We start from the raw sequence: 18,217 nt of genomic DNA, 5'->3' as shown, positions 1-18,217 counted from the left end.
TAATTGATCAATTTTAGTCATAAATACCTGTATACTTCCCAGACAAGTTCTATATACAGACAAGACCATTAATTTCCTCGATTTGCTGTACACACAAGATACCTCAATCTGCTTTTCCACACTTAAGTTGGTGATATCTGGAATGTCTTCAAAATCATGAATATTATCCCTGATTAAAATACATGTTCCCCCATGGATATACTGTTCCCTGGAGAAATTTGATATAACATTATATTTTGGGATTTTCAAAAACTGAATTTCCTGCCCATCCATCCAGTGTTCAGTGAAACACATAATATCAGGAGGTTTTTCGAGTTCTTCTACAAAGAGTTCTATTTCAGGCAGTTTGTTTCTCAGGCATTGTATATTCTGATGCAATATATTTAAGCAATCACTTAATTCAATTCTCTGTCGATGTTTCTTCTGAGGTGTAAAAAATGGTTAACAATAATCCCCTTTCCCCACATACTTCCATTCATAACTTTGTCCTTTGAAACAACTGGGACATATATTTTAAAAGAGCTTTTGAATTTATCTTTTTGAGTCTTCATTTTTTCACATTTGCATTTTATGTTGAAGGTCTCATCTATGTATTCCTTCACTTCTTGAGCAACTACATCTGGATTCAGACCCGACACGAACGGACAACATTGGTTCTCAGCTACTGTCAAGTTGAATTTTTCTAATTCTCCTTTAATTGGAGCTGGTCTTGACCGTTTTGAAGTTTTCCTTTTATGTCCTACTAGATTCCATTCTCCCATTTGCTGACCGTCTCCTCCTGAAAACTGAATTCTGTCCTCAAGTACGCCAGTGAGATCCACAGTACCATGATCAAGTGGGTTTATTCTATTTTCTTGCATTCTTGCAATATTAGGTGCTTGTTGTTGTTTACCTTTACATTCCACATCATGCCCTTTTCCCGTAGGAGTTGTCGTTAATTTTTGATTTTTGCTGAGATCTCTCTCATGCATTTTGGGGTTTTGTTCATTGTTTGATGTAAATGTGTTCTGTGGTTTCCAGTTCGAGGTTATACGAGACATGGGTATTTCTGTGACTGTTAAATTGTCATTGCTTTCAATGTTTTTATTGTTTATGATTTGACAATTTTTTTCATGTTTGGACTCCACTTTTTTAGGATCATCATTTTCTAACCTTTTAATCTTTTCAAATAAAAGTTGATTATTTTGCTTCAAAATCAGGTTTTTATCATTTATTTCACTAATGAGTCGTTCTCTACTCTCCTTATACTCTTCTAGCATAGACTTTAGATGCTCTATTTCCGCTCGTAACATTTGATTCTCATACTTCATTGCCGTATTTTCCTGATTCAGTAGTCCAATTTCACTCTCACCTGACCAATTTTTCACCACTCTTGATTTTTCGATTGTGGTTTTAGTAGATTCATTCATTTCACAGCACTTTATAAAGGTTTCATCCAAAAATGATAAGCCACTTTTGTCCATAAGCCTTTTTGCACATGATTCGTGGTAAGCACCTCCGCAATTTTTACATATAAACGTTGTATATTGCTTTTTAACGCAACATTTGAAATATCTGCCACATTTTTGTGTAGTTTTTAACTCAAGATCGGCACTTTCTTCGGAGTACCGTTCTGACACGACATCATTATCCGCCATCTTGTATACCAGATTAAATGCATAGACTGCGACAATACATATGTAGGACAAACATCCCAATTGATAAAAAATAGAATTACACTACACAGAAGTGATATTAGACTAAACAACCGGAGATGTGCGTTGTCGATACATGCAAATGAGAAAGATCACAAGATAAATCTAGAAGATGTGGAAATTTTAGATAGCGAGAGAAATTATAAAAAAAGAACAGTGCTTGAAATGATACATATAAGAGACCAACCCAATCCAATCAATGAGAAAACTGATACTTTTAATCTCAGTAATATCTATACATATCTTTTGTCTCTGAAGAAAGAACCATTGTACAATAGCCCAGTAGAAGAAAGAAGAAGAGCAGTACTTTCTGGACACCCCTGACGTTTTGACATTTGTCTTCTGTCGTTCACTTTTAGACATGATTTTCCGTTTTCCCAAAGAATGTTGAGTGTGTACTTTAAGTTTAAATTTGTATATTGTTTAATGATTGCTTTCAAACAAATTGTACTTAGTAGAGAAAAGAGAACATACAAACAGGATTTTACAATACATGAATGAACTTTCTCAAAATTCAGTGAGTAAAATCAGTGTCAAAAATAAATTGGACCATGTTATATTATGTAGAAGTCTATTTGAGTGAAGGTGCAAATTAGGTACCGAAAGCTTGGCGAATGAATAAAGAGAATTAAATAAACAACTTTCATATTGGTCGAGATCCCTTATTCCCCCCCCTCACTATATATATATATATATATATATATAAATATATATATATATATATATATATATATAAATATATATATATATATATATATATATATATATATATATATATATATATATATATATATATATATATATATATATATATATATATATATATATATATATATATATATATATATGAACCCGTAATGCGTTGTTACCTCCGTTAAGTTCATTGGGCGACCTGACCTCCGGGTGAAGGAGTTATATAATTGGAATAATTTTTGTTTATATATGTAGAGGGGAAGGTAAATAACAGGGGTACCTAAAGAGGGGAAAAGATTTTTATCGAAAAATTTTTCTTCAAACGAATCAGACCTTAATACCTCCGCATATATTTCTTATTAATAGTGCGCTCTCACCTCCCGCAACGTTGCCAGATTTTAGGAGGACAGAAAGTAAGACAGCTTGAATTCTACTCATATATAGAATACAGCTGCTCTTCCGATTCATTCACACATATTGAAACCTGTAAATAGTTCGAGAACGATACTAGTATTAATAAACTTCATACGCTGATAATTGATTGATAAGGTTCATGATCTAGTTGTAAATGAATTTGGACAGTTTTGAATAAATATGCTTATGTCTACGATACTTCGTCCGATAGGGGAGTTTAATACCATATAGGTCCCAAAATGAATGATGCATGAATATGAAATTTTTCGTGACATATAAGATTAATTCAAAAGACAATTTTACCGAATTTGATGTGGTATGAAATAGTAATCTAATTTTTGGGCATTATATTCACGACATTAGGAACTCCATATAAATGTTTTTCCCGGATGAATCAACAAAGATATACGTTTTACTTTCAGCTTCTATACTTCATTCACTTTCTTACAGGAAACGACGATGAGCAGGAACCTGAAACAGAGAACATGGTTGAAAAATGGAAGGAAAAATGGAGATCAAAGCCCTTACATGGACGGTTCTATGCCAGCCTGCAGCAGCCAGAAGTCGACTTGCCCAGCACGAACACCTACCTCACTCAAGGTTACCTCTATCCTCAGACTGAGGGAACCCTGATGGCAATACAGGATCAAGTTGTTCCTACACGAGCCTACGCGAAACACATAATGAAACAAAACATCGAAAACACAAAATGCAGGCTCTGCAACAACGTTGAGGAAACTGTACAACATTTGTCATCTGGATGCTCGACTATAGCTAACACCAAATACTTGTCTCGCCATAACAACATGGGCAAAGTTGTACACCAGTTTATGTGTCTCAGAGAACGGCTTCTCCAAGAATTCGTCCCTCATCACATCTACGAACCGACGGCTGTCCGGGAAAACCAAGATATCAAGATCTATTGGGACTTGACAGTGCAAACAGATCCGGGTGCTGAACATAACCGACCAGACATGGTTGTATGGAAAAAACATAAGAAGTCGGCGATCATCATAGACTTCGCGGTGCCGTTAGACCAAAACCTCGCTAAAGCCTACGGAGAGAAGATCGCCAAATACGAATTGCTATCAAGACAGATGAAGCGAACTTTTGAACTGGAAAAAGTAGAAATAAAGCCATTGGTGATTAGCTGCAATGGTCTGGTACATAAGAAAACCGTTGAGCACTTGAGAGAGATGGATCTGCCTTCAAACACCATAACTTGGATGCAGAAGGCCGTAATATTGGCAACTGTCAGCATCATACGACAAGTGATATTCCCACACTAATCAGCTCTTGGCGCTTTTTCCCGAGCAATCCGAAAGGCACCACAAATATATATATATATATATATATATATATATATATATATATTTCCACGTCACTCAAGGAGAGACCCAAACAAAGAAATACGCCAACAAGCTGGCAGACAAGTGGTTACAAACGTACCCCGAAATGCGGTTCACTGGGAAGCACCTGATTGCACAAGTGAAAAATATTAAGACCAGAAAATTGCTTTCGCCAGACGAAATAGAAAGCATTAAGACTATGGCAATACAAAAATCCCCAGCAAAGAGAATTGAAAACCTAAGAAGAAGCATCCACAGGACTAGCATACAAGGTCAGATCAGAACGGAAACAAGGGAAGAAGGCGAAAGGGAACAAACAATACAACCAGAGACGATAACACAGGAGATCCTAGAAATCTTTCATGAGGAGAACCAAAAATGGGGAGGAGTTGAAATGGAGAACAGGCCCAAAATACAGAAGCTGAATCAAATCAAGGAAGCTAAAACATTGATGCAGGCAATTAATAACGCTCTGAGAGAGAAGTTTGAGGAGTCAACTAATTTCGAAGAACTGTGCCACATGGTGTATTGCGCCGCTGTCACTGCTAACAACATCCAGCCAACAAAAAGCAAAGCAGAGACCGGTACACGGAAAACTGACCATAAGAAACCACCCTGGGAAGAACGTATAGAGGGAAGGATAAGTGCCCTCCGCAGGGAAATAGGGATTCTACACACTTATCTAGAAGATCAAAATCCCAGCAGAAAAGTTAAGAAAAAAGCACTTGCCTACGCCCGAAAAATGAAGCTCAAACCAAGCGACACAGAATACTTACAACACCTAAAAATACATGTAGAGTCACTTAAGCAGAAGATAGCAGCTCTGGGAAACAGGCTAAGGAGGTACCATAAAAGAACGAAAAGGTACAAAGAAAACAACCTCTTCAATAACAGCCAAAGAAATTTCTTCAGACAGCTCGAGGGAACAAACCAACATAATGAACAAACACCCGTGCCTAACTTGGACGAAGTAAACAAGTATTGGTCCAGTATATGGTCCAAGGACGAAAGCCATAACCGGAAGGCAACATGGATAGACCTTGAAACAAGAGATAGGGAAAATGTTGGAGAGATGTCTGAGATAATTGTGACAGAGGAAGATGTGAAGGCCACTGTTAAGAGATTAAAAAATTGGACGACCCCAGGAGGTGACGGAATCCACAACTATTGGTGGAAGACATTGACAGCCACTCACAAAATGCTTGCCCTATTCATCCAGAATGCTATAGAAAATCCTTCTGATATCCCCGAATACTTTACAAAAGGCTCGACGCTCTTGATACCCAAAAAAGGTGACTTAGGCCGTCCTGAAAACTACAGACCGATTACCTGTCTTCCATCGGCTTATAAAGTCCTCACATCGATAATTGCCCACAAAATCGAAGATCACCTGAAGAACAACAACATAATGGCCTGGGAACAAAATGGATGCCGAAAGAGAGGACGAGGAAGTAAAGAACTGCTCGTCATAGATAATGCCATCACCAAGCAAGCAAAAAGAAAACAAAAGAATATCTCGATAGCTTGGATCGATTATCAGAAGGCATTCGATAGTGTCCCTCACACATGGCTCCTGGAGGTGTTGGAAATTTACAAAATACACCCAGAGGTGATAAATCTCCTTACAAACTTGATGTCCACATAGCGAACCTCACTCAAGATAGGTAATTCAACATCAACCTTGCAAAATGAAGTGCTAATAAAAATTAGAAGAGGAATATTCCAGGGAGATAGCCTGAGTCCATTATGGTTTTGCCTTGCTCTCAATCCGCTAAGTACTATGCTAAATAGATCGGCATATGGCTACTCCATAGATCAAATTAATAAGCTCACACACCTATTCTTTATGGACGACCTCAAACTCTTCGCTAGGGGTCGAAAATACCTGGAGGGACAACTGGAACTAGTGAGACAATTCAGCAAGGATATTGGCATGAGGTTTGGCATAGAAAAATGTGCGATGGTGGACGTGACAAGAGGTAGACTGGACCGAGGGGAGGATGTTGTTTTATCGGATGGTCAAATTATAGGTAGATTGGGACCAGAGGAAAGATACAAGTACCTGGGTATCCAACAAACGTACGAAATCAAACAGCAAGAAAACAAAGCCGAAGTGGAGGAGGAGATGATGAAGAGGGTGCGAAAAATCCTAAACACTCAGCTATCAGCCAAAAATAAAATAATGGCCATAAATATCTGGGCACTACCGACATTTATGTACACAGCTGGGGTACTTTCCTGGTCCAAAACTGATCTGGAAAGATTGGACAGACGCGTAAGGGCTGCGCTCACAAAAAGTGGCATGTTGCATCCGAGATCTGCAATCGAGAGAATATACTTACCACGTAATGAGGGCGGACGAGGATTGGGCAATATAGAGCATTCTTACCTGAGAGAAGAACGTAAACTGAAAAATTACTTCACTCGGGGAAACTTACCTCTGCAGCGCCTGGTGTCTAACCTCTGTTTTCCTAGGGCAACTTCAGAAACCCAGAGCACAGAACCTGAAATAGGAAGCCCATATGAATTGTGGAGACAAAGCTGGCAATCGAAACCGCTACATGGACGGTTTTATGCGAGTCTACATCAACCGGAAGTCGATATACAGAATTCAACAACTTACCTGAAACAAGGATACCTTTTCCCCCAGACAGAAGGAACCATTTTGGCCATACAAGACCAGGTAGTGCCAACAAGAGTATACACAAAACATATACTTAAACAGAATGTTGAAACTACTAAATGTAGACTCTGCAATCAAGAAGAGGAATCAGTCCAACACCTCTCATCGGGCTGCTCAGCTATAGCCGGAACAAAATACCTCAGCCGACACAATAATATGGGTAAGGTTGTGCACCAGCTGCTTTGCTTAAAGGAGGGACTTATCCAGCACTTCACCCCACACCACGCTTACAATCCCCAGGGGCTGATGGAAAACAACAACATCAAAGTGTACTGGGACTTACCGATTACGACCGATCAGGGAGTGGAACACAACCGACCCGACATGCTGGTATGGGATAGGAGGAAAAACAATGCCATTATTATTGACTTTTCAGTGCCTCTCGATCAGAATTTGGCGAAAGCATATAAGGAGAAAATCTTAAGGTATGAGGCGCTGTCGCGGCAAATAAAGAACATCTGGAAACTGCAATGGGTGGAGATAAAGCCTCTAGTCGTCAGCTGCAATGGGCTTATCCATAAGAAAACTGTACAACATCTACAGGAACTCCAACTACCCCCAAACACAATATGTTGGATGCAAAAGGCTGTTATCTTGGGTACAGTGAACATCGTACGGCAGGTGGTCTATCCTTATTGACGGAAGATTGACTCCTTGGCACTTGTGCCCGGACAATCTGATACAACCACGAAAGTGTGAAATTTAAAAAAAATATATATATATATATATATATATATATATATATATATATATATATATATATATATATTATATATATATATATATATATATATATATTATATAATTTAAAATATATATATATATATATATATATATATATATATATATATATATATATATATATATATTTTTTTTTTAAATTTCACACTTTCGTGGTTGTATCAGATTGTCCGGGCACAAGTGCCAAGGAGTCAATCTTCCGTCAATAAGGATAGACCACCTGCCGTACGATGTTCACTGTACCCAAGATAACAGCCTTTTGCATCCAACATATTGTGTTTGGGGGTAGTTGGAGTTCCTGTAGATGTTGTACAGTTTTCTTATGGATAAGCCCATTGCAGCTGACGACTAGAGGCTTTATCTCCACCCATTGCAGTTTCCAGATGTTCTTTATTTGCTTTATATATATATATATATATATATATATATATATATATATATATATATATATATATATATATATATATATATATATATATATATATATATATATATATATATATAAAAAAAAAAAAAAAAAAAAAATATAAAAAAAAAAAAAAAAAAAAAAAAAAAAAAAAAAAAAAAAAAAAAAAAAAAAAAAAATATATATATATATATATATATATATATGAACAAAAAGATTGATAAGGGGTGTGGGTAATTGATAGGTGTTATTAAATAACTCTTCTTTATTTCATCTAGTCGACGTTTCAATCCCGATGGGGACCTTCTTCAGGACTCTAAAAAACACACAAAATTAACAAAGGAAACAGCGTGACAGATGTAGCATGCTTCGAACAAGAGTACTAACCGAAATACAGAGTTTCAAGTTATAACTGCAAAACACCAAACCAATAAGCAGGGAAATTAATGATGGCATTCAAGACAGGAAGGCATACATAAAAAAAAAATCGTTATCTCAAACAGGAAAAGACAAGTCAATCCCACAGTCCTTAAAGTTCTTAAAATACGACACAAGGTTATAATCCGGGAGACACAGAAAAGAACTGTCATGTAAACCACAGAGTCAATTGTTTCACTTTGGTCTCAGCATTTCACTCTCACTGAATTCTTTCGACATATTAGAAAAACAATATATATAAAGGTGAACCATGACACATCAAAATCCCAAAATTTAAATTTATTTATTCATTTCTTTTCAGTCAATTTCACTCTCACCAAAATCGACACATCTCCTAAACTGTACCGGAGTCTTCTCCACGCAATCCAACCAGTTCCCTCTCACCGAACTAATCATAATGAATTAGGTAGGAATATATTGAACTTAAGTTATTGACGTCTCTCCTGTAATTCATGGAGTTAGATAGGCGTTTGATGTGGAACATCTCCATGAAACATCTTTTGTTGGTGTTCTTCTCCAATTCAAGAACTCTGGTGGAATCGTAGTCAACAGGATGATCGGTCTTCCGGAAATGTTAAGCCAGGGCGCAAGTCTTGCTTGGAATTCTAGCATCACTTCTGTGTTGTGCAATTCTTCGTTTGAGAAGCTGGGAAGTCTGGCCCACGTACACCTCGGAGCATCCACCACAAGGTATGCTATACACAACTCCACTCATATTTTCAACCGTCAATTTGTCTTTTGTACGGCTGTACAATTTATCAACTTTAAATTCCGATCTGGGGATCATCCTTATTGTTGAGGTACTCAAGATATTAACCAGGGCATTCGTCACACTCTTTATTTGGGGAATAGAGGCATAGATGATCCTACCTGTATGTTCGGCCCCTACTATGGTGGATGCGGCAATCCCTTCATCTGTCGGTCGTACCAAGGAAGCAGCACAATGCAACAAACTCGACAACAATCTTCTGGGGTAACCATTTGTCTTCATCAAATCCGCCAACAACCTCAGATTCGGCAGTCTAAGACTTGGATGGGCGATCCTCTCAATGCGACTCTTCAAACCCAAAATCATATTCACCTTCTGTCTGTATGGATGATTAGAGAGATAATGAAGGTATCTCCCTGAGCTTGAGGGCTTTCGGTACCAATCCACCATCAATTTGTTTTCAGGTGTTCGAATAACTCTTGTGTCAAGAAACGGGACACTGTATATATATATGTGCAGCGAGACATATGGGGACCGTTTCGGAGATCGCGCGGTACATATGGGGACTTTCGGTACTTATTGGACCGGTTCCCATATGTTTTTAGATGCAGCGGTACTTATTGGGACCGGTCCCCATAAGTTTTCGTTAGTCTATCGGTACATATGAGGACCGTTTCAAAAATAGATACAACGGTAATTATTGGGACCAGTGTATATAAATTTGAATTGTCCATTTCATTATGAATTCCTCTATGATATAATTGTGGACAGCTCACTAATTGATTTGGTCGACTGATTATTTGTATGTATAGCTACATATCATTAAAAAAGTGTTTTAATATGGAAAAAATGCAACACTGAATTGAAACTTCATATATTAGTTGATAAGCACTTGAAAATAATTTTGATTTACCATGTTCCAAAGAATTCAATTCAATTCACATGAGAATATAGGAAAACTTATACAACATAAGAAAAATACTCAAGTTTATTGAAAAAATTATGTGGATGAAAATGTGATATATTTTGATATCACATAAACAGTCAAAATACTGGACATTATTCAATTCCCTATCTTGATTTTTTTCAACTGTTCATTTTTGACCCAGGTTTTAATGGTGGCTACACTTCTATGAAATACACCTGGATTTGCATTCATGACTTCCTGAATTTTTTGGAATGATGGCAATGTATTATTCAGAATGTATTCTTTGAAGGCTTCTGAAGCTATTCTTTTCTCTTCTTCAGACCAACGGATCCTACGGCATTTGACATTAGGAGACGGAGCTGTAAAATATTATTTTCATGAATTAAAACCAGTTATAATCATACATTATTGTTTTTGAGATATGCAGTCTATTAAGCTAAAAAATCACATCATTTTAATCGTATGCGAGTTTCGATGTCTGAATAATATTGTCCGAAACAAATAGTTCCAATCTATTCTGAATTCGCCTTTAGAGATAGGGTTTTTTAAAATTTAGATATTTGCTGCATTCCCACAAATAAGAATCATTAAATATATATGTATAAATATGTATCTTACTCGAAATCACTGCCTCTTCTAATTGAAAATCGATTTCCATGCTTTGGGACGTAGTTGAAGTAGCTTCTTTACTATCATTGGCAATGGTACTACTACAAGAGACGAGTTTGTCTGTGTTACAACTAACTAGATTCAAATCCGTATCCGAGTCGTCTTCGGAATCCTCGCCATCATTTCCTTGCACTGCTTCCAATAGTTTGGAAATGTGTACGATTTCCCTTGTTAATACAGGTTGACGATATATTTCCTTATGGATTTTTTCGGCATGGCCCATAAAGTTAGCCAAATCTGCAACCTGATTGTCCTTGAGATTGAAATTTGCGCACATTGTGGCGACGTGCTTTCTTAGTACCGTTCCCCTTAAATTTTGAGGATTTTTTTGCCCCGCACTCATAGGCGTACCTTCTCATTAACTGACAGGCGCTCAAATACCGGAAATCCCCCTTCAATGTGCCGGGGATTCCGAATAAATACGGGTTGTTTTTGCTTACACCGGCTTCTGATCTATATTTTAGTAAAGTTTCTAATGATTCTAAAACTTCACGGTGCGATAAAACAGGCACTGTCCTGTTCAGTTTTCCTCTGATGGTGAAGCGCACGTATTTCAGTGCCGCTTCTTTTTCTTTCAAGGAAAAGGTATTGAACGCCTGTCCAATAGATGTTTCATCGATTTTTTCGAATGAACGAAAATCCTCGATAAGTATTCGTTCTATTTCGCCCGATCTTCTTCTATTGAACAATTGAATCGAGAGAAGCGCCGCTTCTCCTAATTGAAGCCAATTCAATTCATTGAATTTCACCTTCAGAATTTCGTGATTAGCTCTCAGCCTATCACGCAGATAGGTCTGAAGCTTCAAAATGTCTTCCTTCGAGGGTAGAACTACTTTCGAATGCCGCTTATTCCGGTGCTGTGTTTCGATAGCAGCCCTATTAATCGCGGTACCGCTGTCCTCGACCAGAAGTTTGATGATGTCTTCAGCATGACTCTGCCGCGTTTTATCTTGGCGTTTTATCCAATGAGAAACGCACAGATACCCCACTTGTTTCAACAGGGTACCCAGTGATGTAGCCAGCGATGGGGTTTTGAAACCAATACCTGTGAGCAATAAAATGAGATCATATTTCATTAAATTTCAATCTTCCATTTGTCCAAAGTTGGACATAGGTACATACCTGATTCGTTCATTCCAGCCAAGTTCTGCACAGCAGTTATTGCCGAATCATAATTCTTTGGGTAATAGACATCGAACAAATAATCTACGTCATCATTAATCTTTTTTATTTCTATTAGAAAACGTCCTAGTTGGCGGAGTTTCTGTCTAATCATGTCGTAAAAATGAGGGTCCTTATATTTTTGGCATAACTTGTTTCCAAATAAAATGACCAACTCATCATATCTGATTTCTTTTGAGACATCATCCTCAGTCAATGTCGGAAACACCCTTCTCCTTAGGATGTCGCTGGCGCTTCTATGGATCCTTCCTACTATTTGTCTAGATTTTATTAAATTATTCCTCTTCTTCTTGATTCCAGATTTATCACACCGCTGGAAATGCCTTCTGAATGCTGATTTGGCATAATCGCCACAGCAAGAGGGGCAAGTCACGAAATCAACGGCCTTTTTATTACATTTTGCACTCGGACGTCTGGCTACTTTACGCTCGCCAGTATTTACCATTTCACTCGGAAAAAATTGGCCATTCTTACGAATCGCTGCAAATAATTCCTTTCTTCTCTTGCTTCCTATTTCGTGACTAAGAATTTCTCTTATTTTTTCTTCATTTTTGTGTTTTCTTATCAAATGCCGACTCAGTTTGGCCTGCTCAGTTCGACAGAAGATACAATAATCTTTTTTTCTTCCTGACTCTACCGTATTCACATACATGATGTTGTCATCTGGAGCACTGTGTCCAGGTTTATTCATCAGAAGAGACTTCTCGAAGTCCGTTGAAGTATCTGTCGTAGGGTTTTCGACAGCATTTGAGATGTTGATTGTATTGGCTGAGAAATCGATGCTTCCACTCAAATCAGGTATATAAGCAGAACAATCTGCAAAAAATATTTTAATTTCGATCGTTTGTTGTGATCAGTTGAAATAATAATCTACCTTGGGATAATGAAGCTGAAGTAATTGTAGAATTTGAATTCAAATAGCTCATGTTCAATGCAGGCCTTATAATCCTAAAAATGCATGTTTATTAATATACCTGTGGTGCCACTGTATGGTTATTAAATCTGAGAATGATAATGTATCTGGATTTTCCAATACATTTTGTGAAGCGAATAAGTAATCAGTACGGAAAAAAAAAAGGTATTGGATATTTCGAAATTTTTAAGCCCCTTTTGTTCTGTGCGGTTGTGAATTTCCCAGTAAATTTTCAGCATGCGGTCGTTCCAACATAATTTAACCTGTAGCAGGTGGATTCATCAATGAGTCTTAACCATTGTTTTTCTTGACATGACCCCCATAGTAGGAAGAAATATTTCGCGAACCCCCTAACATTCGTTTATTTTTTATATTAACTGGTATTTGTGCAAATTAACTTCTTCATCAATTGCACAAATAAAGAGAAAAAACGAATAAATCATCACTGTAGCAAAAATGAATCAGCCTAGGCGAACTTTATTATTGATTTTGTTAGTGGTTTGATTCTCTTGACCTCTCACGACCCTCCCGTACAAAACATTTGATATTCAAGTACAGGGTGGGCAAAATTCGATGGAATTAAATGGCAGCTCTGTAACCGTATGAGCTAGGGAAAAATGGAAGGCACTTTTCCGATCTCGTTTCGAAAGATGGATAATGGCGCAAATCGCATCCCTCAATATTCTTTTGTTTTTAAAGCCCGTTTGCAACAGCCGAGAATTCTCTGGAGAATTCTCTACAAAATTCTCGCAAGAAAACGGCAGACATTATTTTGTACGCAACTGAACAGAGAATTCTACCGAAAGTGCGAATGTAACGGTACATAATTCACGGCGCATGAAATCTCGAGTAAATTTTCTAGAGAATTCTCGGCGGTTGCAAACGGGCTTAAGTTATAAGTGAAAACCCATTTTTCGGCTTTGTGAATTGGTGCCTCTATTCCGTAAAGTTTCAGTGATATCGTCACATTCTACACACACTTTTTCATGTAGAATGCAGTGGCGCAGCCTAAAAAATTTTTCCGTTCGCCACTTCAATGATATAGTGGTAACTTTTATATTTCAAATATAAACCCTCTGTTTTTTCACATATTCCAGTCCCATATATTTTTTTTTCAAAATAAATAAAATCAGTCCTGTATCTTATTATTCTTCTAATGAAGACACTCCAGAACTGGTTCGGTAAAGTTGGAAAGTTATTTTCATTGATAATATGAAAATGAACTTTATGCTTCTATGTTGTGTCAGGTTGCGAGGGACTTTCCGGATATTCGAGAAGATGCTCGGAAATGAAGAAATAACGAGAATTTCCTTGAATAATTCATATTTACTGGAACAGCCATCTTTATTTGTGAATGTGTTTGAAAAGGCTGTGGTATTTAGAAAATCAACTTGTTGAAAAGGTTTAGGAACATATTAATTTGAATCCAGGTTTATGAAATTTCCTGAAAGTGATGCATTCCATATTGTAAATTAGTAAATTTTTTTATCTTCTTGAATATCCCGAATGAAAGTGATTGTCAAAGTCTCTCATAATAGTAATAATAATGAGATTTATTTTTTGAAATCTGCAAGGTTGTTACAATATTAATATCTGAATGATAAACCTGAAGAAATCCACTAAAGGCAAAGCTTGTGCAGGGAGACATTTGATAATCTGACACAAAATAGAAGCATAAAGTTCATTACCATATTATCAATGAAAATGACCTGCCAACTTCACCGGACACGACTTTTATGAGTATAATATATTCCGAATCGACAAAAAATATGGGAATTTGAAAAAACACAGGGTTTATATTCACAAAATTCATGCGCCACTGAATTCTGCATGAAACAGTGTCTATAGAATGTAGCATTTGTTTTTCGATATCATTGAAACTACCTATAGAGGCAGCAATTCAAAGAGCCGAGAAATTAGTTTTCACTTATAACTTGAAAACAAACGAAGATAGAAGGATGCGGTTTGGGCTATTATCCATCCTTTAAAAATCGAGGTCGGAAACGTGCCATTTTTCTCTAGCTCTTGCGGTTACGGAGCTGCCATTCAATCCCATTGAACTTTGCACACCCTGTACTTGGAATTTTCAGTTATATTTCCATCTTCAAATGGACTGATTATTATGCGGAATCACGTAATTGAATTCTATCAATACTCATTATGTTATTCACAAATTCATTTCTTGCGTCAAGACCTTCTCATGTAAGACGTAAATATTTTCAAAAGAAACTTACTCATTTTGATGAATTATGATAGGGATTGAATCAATATCGATGCTATCGATATCCAAAGGTTTCCAATTGGACATATCTTCATTTGAGAATTCAATGCTGTGGTTTTCCGGAATGATTGTCGGTTCGACTGAAAAAGAACTAATTGAGAAATATGTTTGTTATAAACGTCATATTCTGAGTTCGTCAAAGGTAGACATTCTGGGAATTATTCAAGAAGGTATCAACAACCTGAACCTCTTTAATTTCTGATCTAAAATCCGAATGCAATAAAGATTATTCAATCAATATTTTGCCAAATTTTTGGTTTGTAGAAAGTGGCATTGGTTGAATAGAATTTCGGGATCCAATTTGGATCTGCCCTTTAGAACACAAATTTCACTTTTGTGAATTCAATATTATGAATAATTTGTTCCAGAATTATTAGTCAAAGTTCACCACATTTTACGATCAGAAATATTAGAAAATGTTTTGATAATTTTTTATCTAAAAATGTTTCTCGACGGAGGTATAGCCCTTCAAAAAGTACGACTTTTTGAGTACCTATCCTATTTTATCTTTCTACGTCCACAACAAGAATTATGAAATTTGTTTATATTCTTGTTGATGTGGAGCTCAAATTAATACTGTGAAGATACTATGCAAATTTCAATCTGGTGCGTATGGGAATGCACAAAATATAGCGCACTCATATTCATTCAGTATTATTAATAACCTTTAATTGATTTTGATAGATCAGTTCTCCAATACATTTTTATCGGAACGGTACACCCGACGGAAGAAAATAGTATGTTTTTGCGTACGAGGAGGGCAACATTGATGATACCTGAACTACAACTTTTTACCCAACGAGATAGAAGAAAATGAATGTGCCATTCATGTCGTCTTTTTCGAGAAACTAATAATGCCATCAACTGCATTCCTCCATCTTCTTTTGTTTTCGAGTTATAAGCTAAAATTTAAATTTGGGCGATTTCAACTTTGGTCACATCATACAGACTTCATTTATAGCAATCCACTGGCCTACTTTGATTTTTTTCAACAGGTAGATATATTTGCTGAGCTATAACATCGTTGTGTTGTTTCTTATGGAAACAGTCGTTTGAAGTGAACCAGAAAGAATCGCCATTATTTTCCCGTTTCAGAAATATATCATACATAGCCCTCAGATTCGTTCAGATATTATGAAAAATATTGTTTGTTTGTGAATTTTAAATGATTGAGTAGGCTGAATCGCAGAATAATATGGGAAAATAATAGCGATTCTTTCTGGTTCACTTCAAACGACTGTTTCCATAAGAAACAACACAACGATGTTATAGCTCAGCAAATATACCTACTTGTTGAAAAAAATCAAAGTAGGCCAGTGGATTGCTATAAATAAAGTCTGTATGATGTGACCAAAGTTGAAATCGCCCAAATTTAAATTTTAGCTTATAACTCGAAAACAAAAGAAGATGGAGGAATACAGTTGATGGCATTATTAGTTTCTCGAAGAAAGACGACATGAATGGCACATTCATTTTCCTCTATCTCGTTGGTAAAAATGTTGTAGTTCAGGTTTCATCAATTTCGTCCACCTTGAATTTCCAAAATATTAACACAAAATTAGAAAATATTGAAATTTACTCTTTGAGACATTTTTGGACGCAATTTTTATTATTATAGGTTGAGTTTTCAAGTGAGAAGTATACTAATTCGATTAATTCGAATCCATCTTAATGGTCGTACCTTTGAGGGGTGGGTTCGTTGAGTAACATTTTTCGAAAAAAATATTTGGCTCGCCAAATATGAACTCAATATAAGAAGTGTCCTCCACGAAAATAATAAAATCTTATCGGACAGCACATGCTTTTTACATTGAAATATTGGGGTTGAAAAAATTTTAGATTTGCTAGCTTGATGTTCGATACTTCAGATTTCTAGCTTGTATTCAACTTATCATATTGTTCATAGTATTGTATGAAGGTTTTTCAATTTTTGAAATAATTTTAAGAGCTGAATAGGCAGATGAAAATATGCGAAACGTCGCCAATTACATATATGATTTAGAAATAATTGGTTTATTGCACCTGTTGTACCACAAAATTATTTTTGGATTCCTCGGTGTTTTTGATATTACAACATGGTGATGAATGTTGAAAATTAATTCAAAGTCACCCTGTGTACTGTTAGAAATTTTTTACGTGATGAGAAAAAAATTTTCATATTATTACCTTTCATTTCTATCAGCGACACTGTATCTCTCTTCCGACACGGAACGCTGCTCGTTTGAAGTTCGTTCTCTGAGAATAAGAAAGAAATTAGGAAAGTATATAATAAGGATAGGTACAACAAGAAACATTGAAGGAACACAAGCTTTAAGTACCAACCTTTCTTTTCGAAAGACTGGTTTTCAGATTTGCTAGAAACTGACATCAATTCCTCAATTCCACTTGTTTCTGAAAATGAAATACTTAGTATGAATCGGCTGAAGAGAAGTTTTCAAAAAAAAAAGTTCAATTAAAATAATGATTATTTCTAACTGCTCCATTACATAATATGAGTAAGAATTAATGACGGAAAAATACGAAATTATTCTACCTTCAATTTCCACGTTCGAGTCTCTAACCGGGAGCTGATCATTTGCTTGGAATTGCTTCTCTGGAAATGAAAAACAAAATAAGGAAGAATATAATAACGTATATAGAGGAAACACAAAGTAAGATATTAGTACTAAGTACTAACCTCCCTTCTCAAACAGAGGGTTCTCAGCATTACTGGAAAGTGTTTCCGGTTCATTAGTTTCAATATTTTCTGCAAATGAAAAAAAATTATGTTTGCTATATCTATATCATCAACGACTGTCCCGGGATTCCTGATTGAATTTTCAGTATTGAAGGTTTCCAAATCATCTTCTGTAAATAATAACGAATTTTATATAAATATCGAGATACTATACATAGGATATGAGTTTCATAATTACCTTGTCTTTCAATGGATTTTTCATCTTCTTTGTTTGAAATGACTGTGATTTCACTGTTCACTGTCGTTTCTGAAAAATGAAAAAAGATTCAATTTCATTTTATTTATACAACAACGAAAAAAAGAAATCATTCATCTCGATGATTAAGAAGAAAAAACGATATTGTGTTTGATTTCATCAGTAAACCTACCTGATGTAGATT

The 18,217-nt window shown here is 36.2% G+C and overlaps 3 protein-coding genes and 1 long non-coding RNA gene across 4 annotated transcripts; 1 reads left to right on the top strand and 3 right to left on the bottom strand.

Annotated features, from left to right (window-relative positions):
* The first annotated feature begins 5,930 nt into the window (after positions 1-5,930).
* Positions 5,931-7,472, top strand: LOC123322347. The gene has a single exon (XM_044910290.1). It carries the CDS (start codon positions 5,931-5,933, stop codon positions 7,470-7,472), a length of 1,542 nt encoding a protein of 513 aa, XP_044766225.1.
* A 761-nt stretch (positions 7,473-8,233) lies between these two features.
* Positions 8,234-8,552, bottom strand: LOC123321309. The gene is made up of 2 exons (XR_006538844.1): positions 8,368-8,552; positions 8,234-8,296 (listed from the first exon to the last, which is right to left on the bottom strand). It is a non-coding gene; the product is annotated as an uncharacterized LOC123321309 (long non-coding RNA).
* Positions 8,553-10,183: 1,631 nt separating this feature from the next.
* Positions 10,184-12,109, bottom strand: LOC123321292. Its single transcript, XM_044908761.1, has 3 exons — positions 11,847-12,109; positions 10,674-11,769; positions 10,184-10,414 (listed from the first exon to the last, which is right to left on the bottom strand). Exons 1-2 carry the CDS (start codon positions 11,998-12,000, stop codon positions 10,952-10,954), a joined length of 972 nt encoding a protein of 323 aa, XP_044764696.1. The 5' UTR covers positions 12,001-12,109; the 3' UTR covers positions 10,184-10,414; positions 10,674-10,951.
* Positions 12,110-12,211: 102 nt separating this feature from the next.
* Positions 12,212-17,848, bottom strand: LOC123322346. Its single transcript, XM_044910289.1, has 6 exons — positions 17,778-17,848; positions 17,634-17,693; positions 15,054-15,180; positions 12,781-12,854; positions 12,303-12,722; positions 12,212-12,219 (listed from the first exon to the last, which is right to left on the bottom strand). Exons 3-6 carry the CDS (start codon positions 15,125-15,127, stop codon positions 12,212-12,214), a joined length of 576 nt encoding a protein of 191 aa, XP_044766224.1. The 5' UTR covers positions 15,128-15,180; positions 17,634-17,693; positions 17,778-17,848.
* Positions 17,849-18,217: the final 369 nt, after the last annotated feature.

Source organism: Coccinella septempunctata, chromosome X (assembly GCF_907165205.1).
Source record: "Coccinella septempunctata chromosome X, icCocSept1.1, whole genome shotgun sequence".
Classification (NCBI taxonomy): domain Eukaryota; kingdom Metazoa; phylum Arthropoda; class Insecta; order Coleoptera; family Coccinellidae; genus Coccinella; species Coccinella septempunctata.
This window is presented reverse-complemented; position numbering and strand designations above follow the sequence as displayed.

Bases quoted from the DNA above. Each gene is read 5' to 3' on its own strand.
- LOC123322347 (XM_044910290.1), top strand. From the start codon at position 5,931: ATGCTAAATAGATCGGCATATGGCTACTCCATAGATCAAATTAATAAG.
- LOC123322346 (XM_044910289.1), bottom strand. From the start codon at position 15,127: ATGTCCAATTGGAAACCTTTGGATATCGATAGCATCGATATTGATTCA. The intron at 12,855-15,053 runs GTAAGTTTCTTT...ATGCATTTTTAG, and splicing joins ATCATAATTCATCAAAATGA to GATTATAAGGCCTGCATTGA. The intron at 12,723-12,780 runs GTAGATTATTAT...TATTTTTTGCAG, and splicing joins TTCAGCTTCATTATCCCAAG to ATTGTTCTGCTTATATACCT.
- LOC123321292 (XM_044908761.1), bottom strand. From the start codon at position 12,000: ATGATTAGACAGAAACTCCGCCAACTAGGACGTTTTCTAATAGAAATA. The intron at 11,770-11,846 runs GTATGTACCTAT...TATTGCTCACAG, and splicing joins GGCTGGAATGAACGAATCAG to GTATTGGTTTCAAAACCCCA.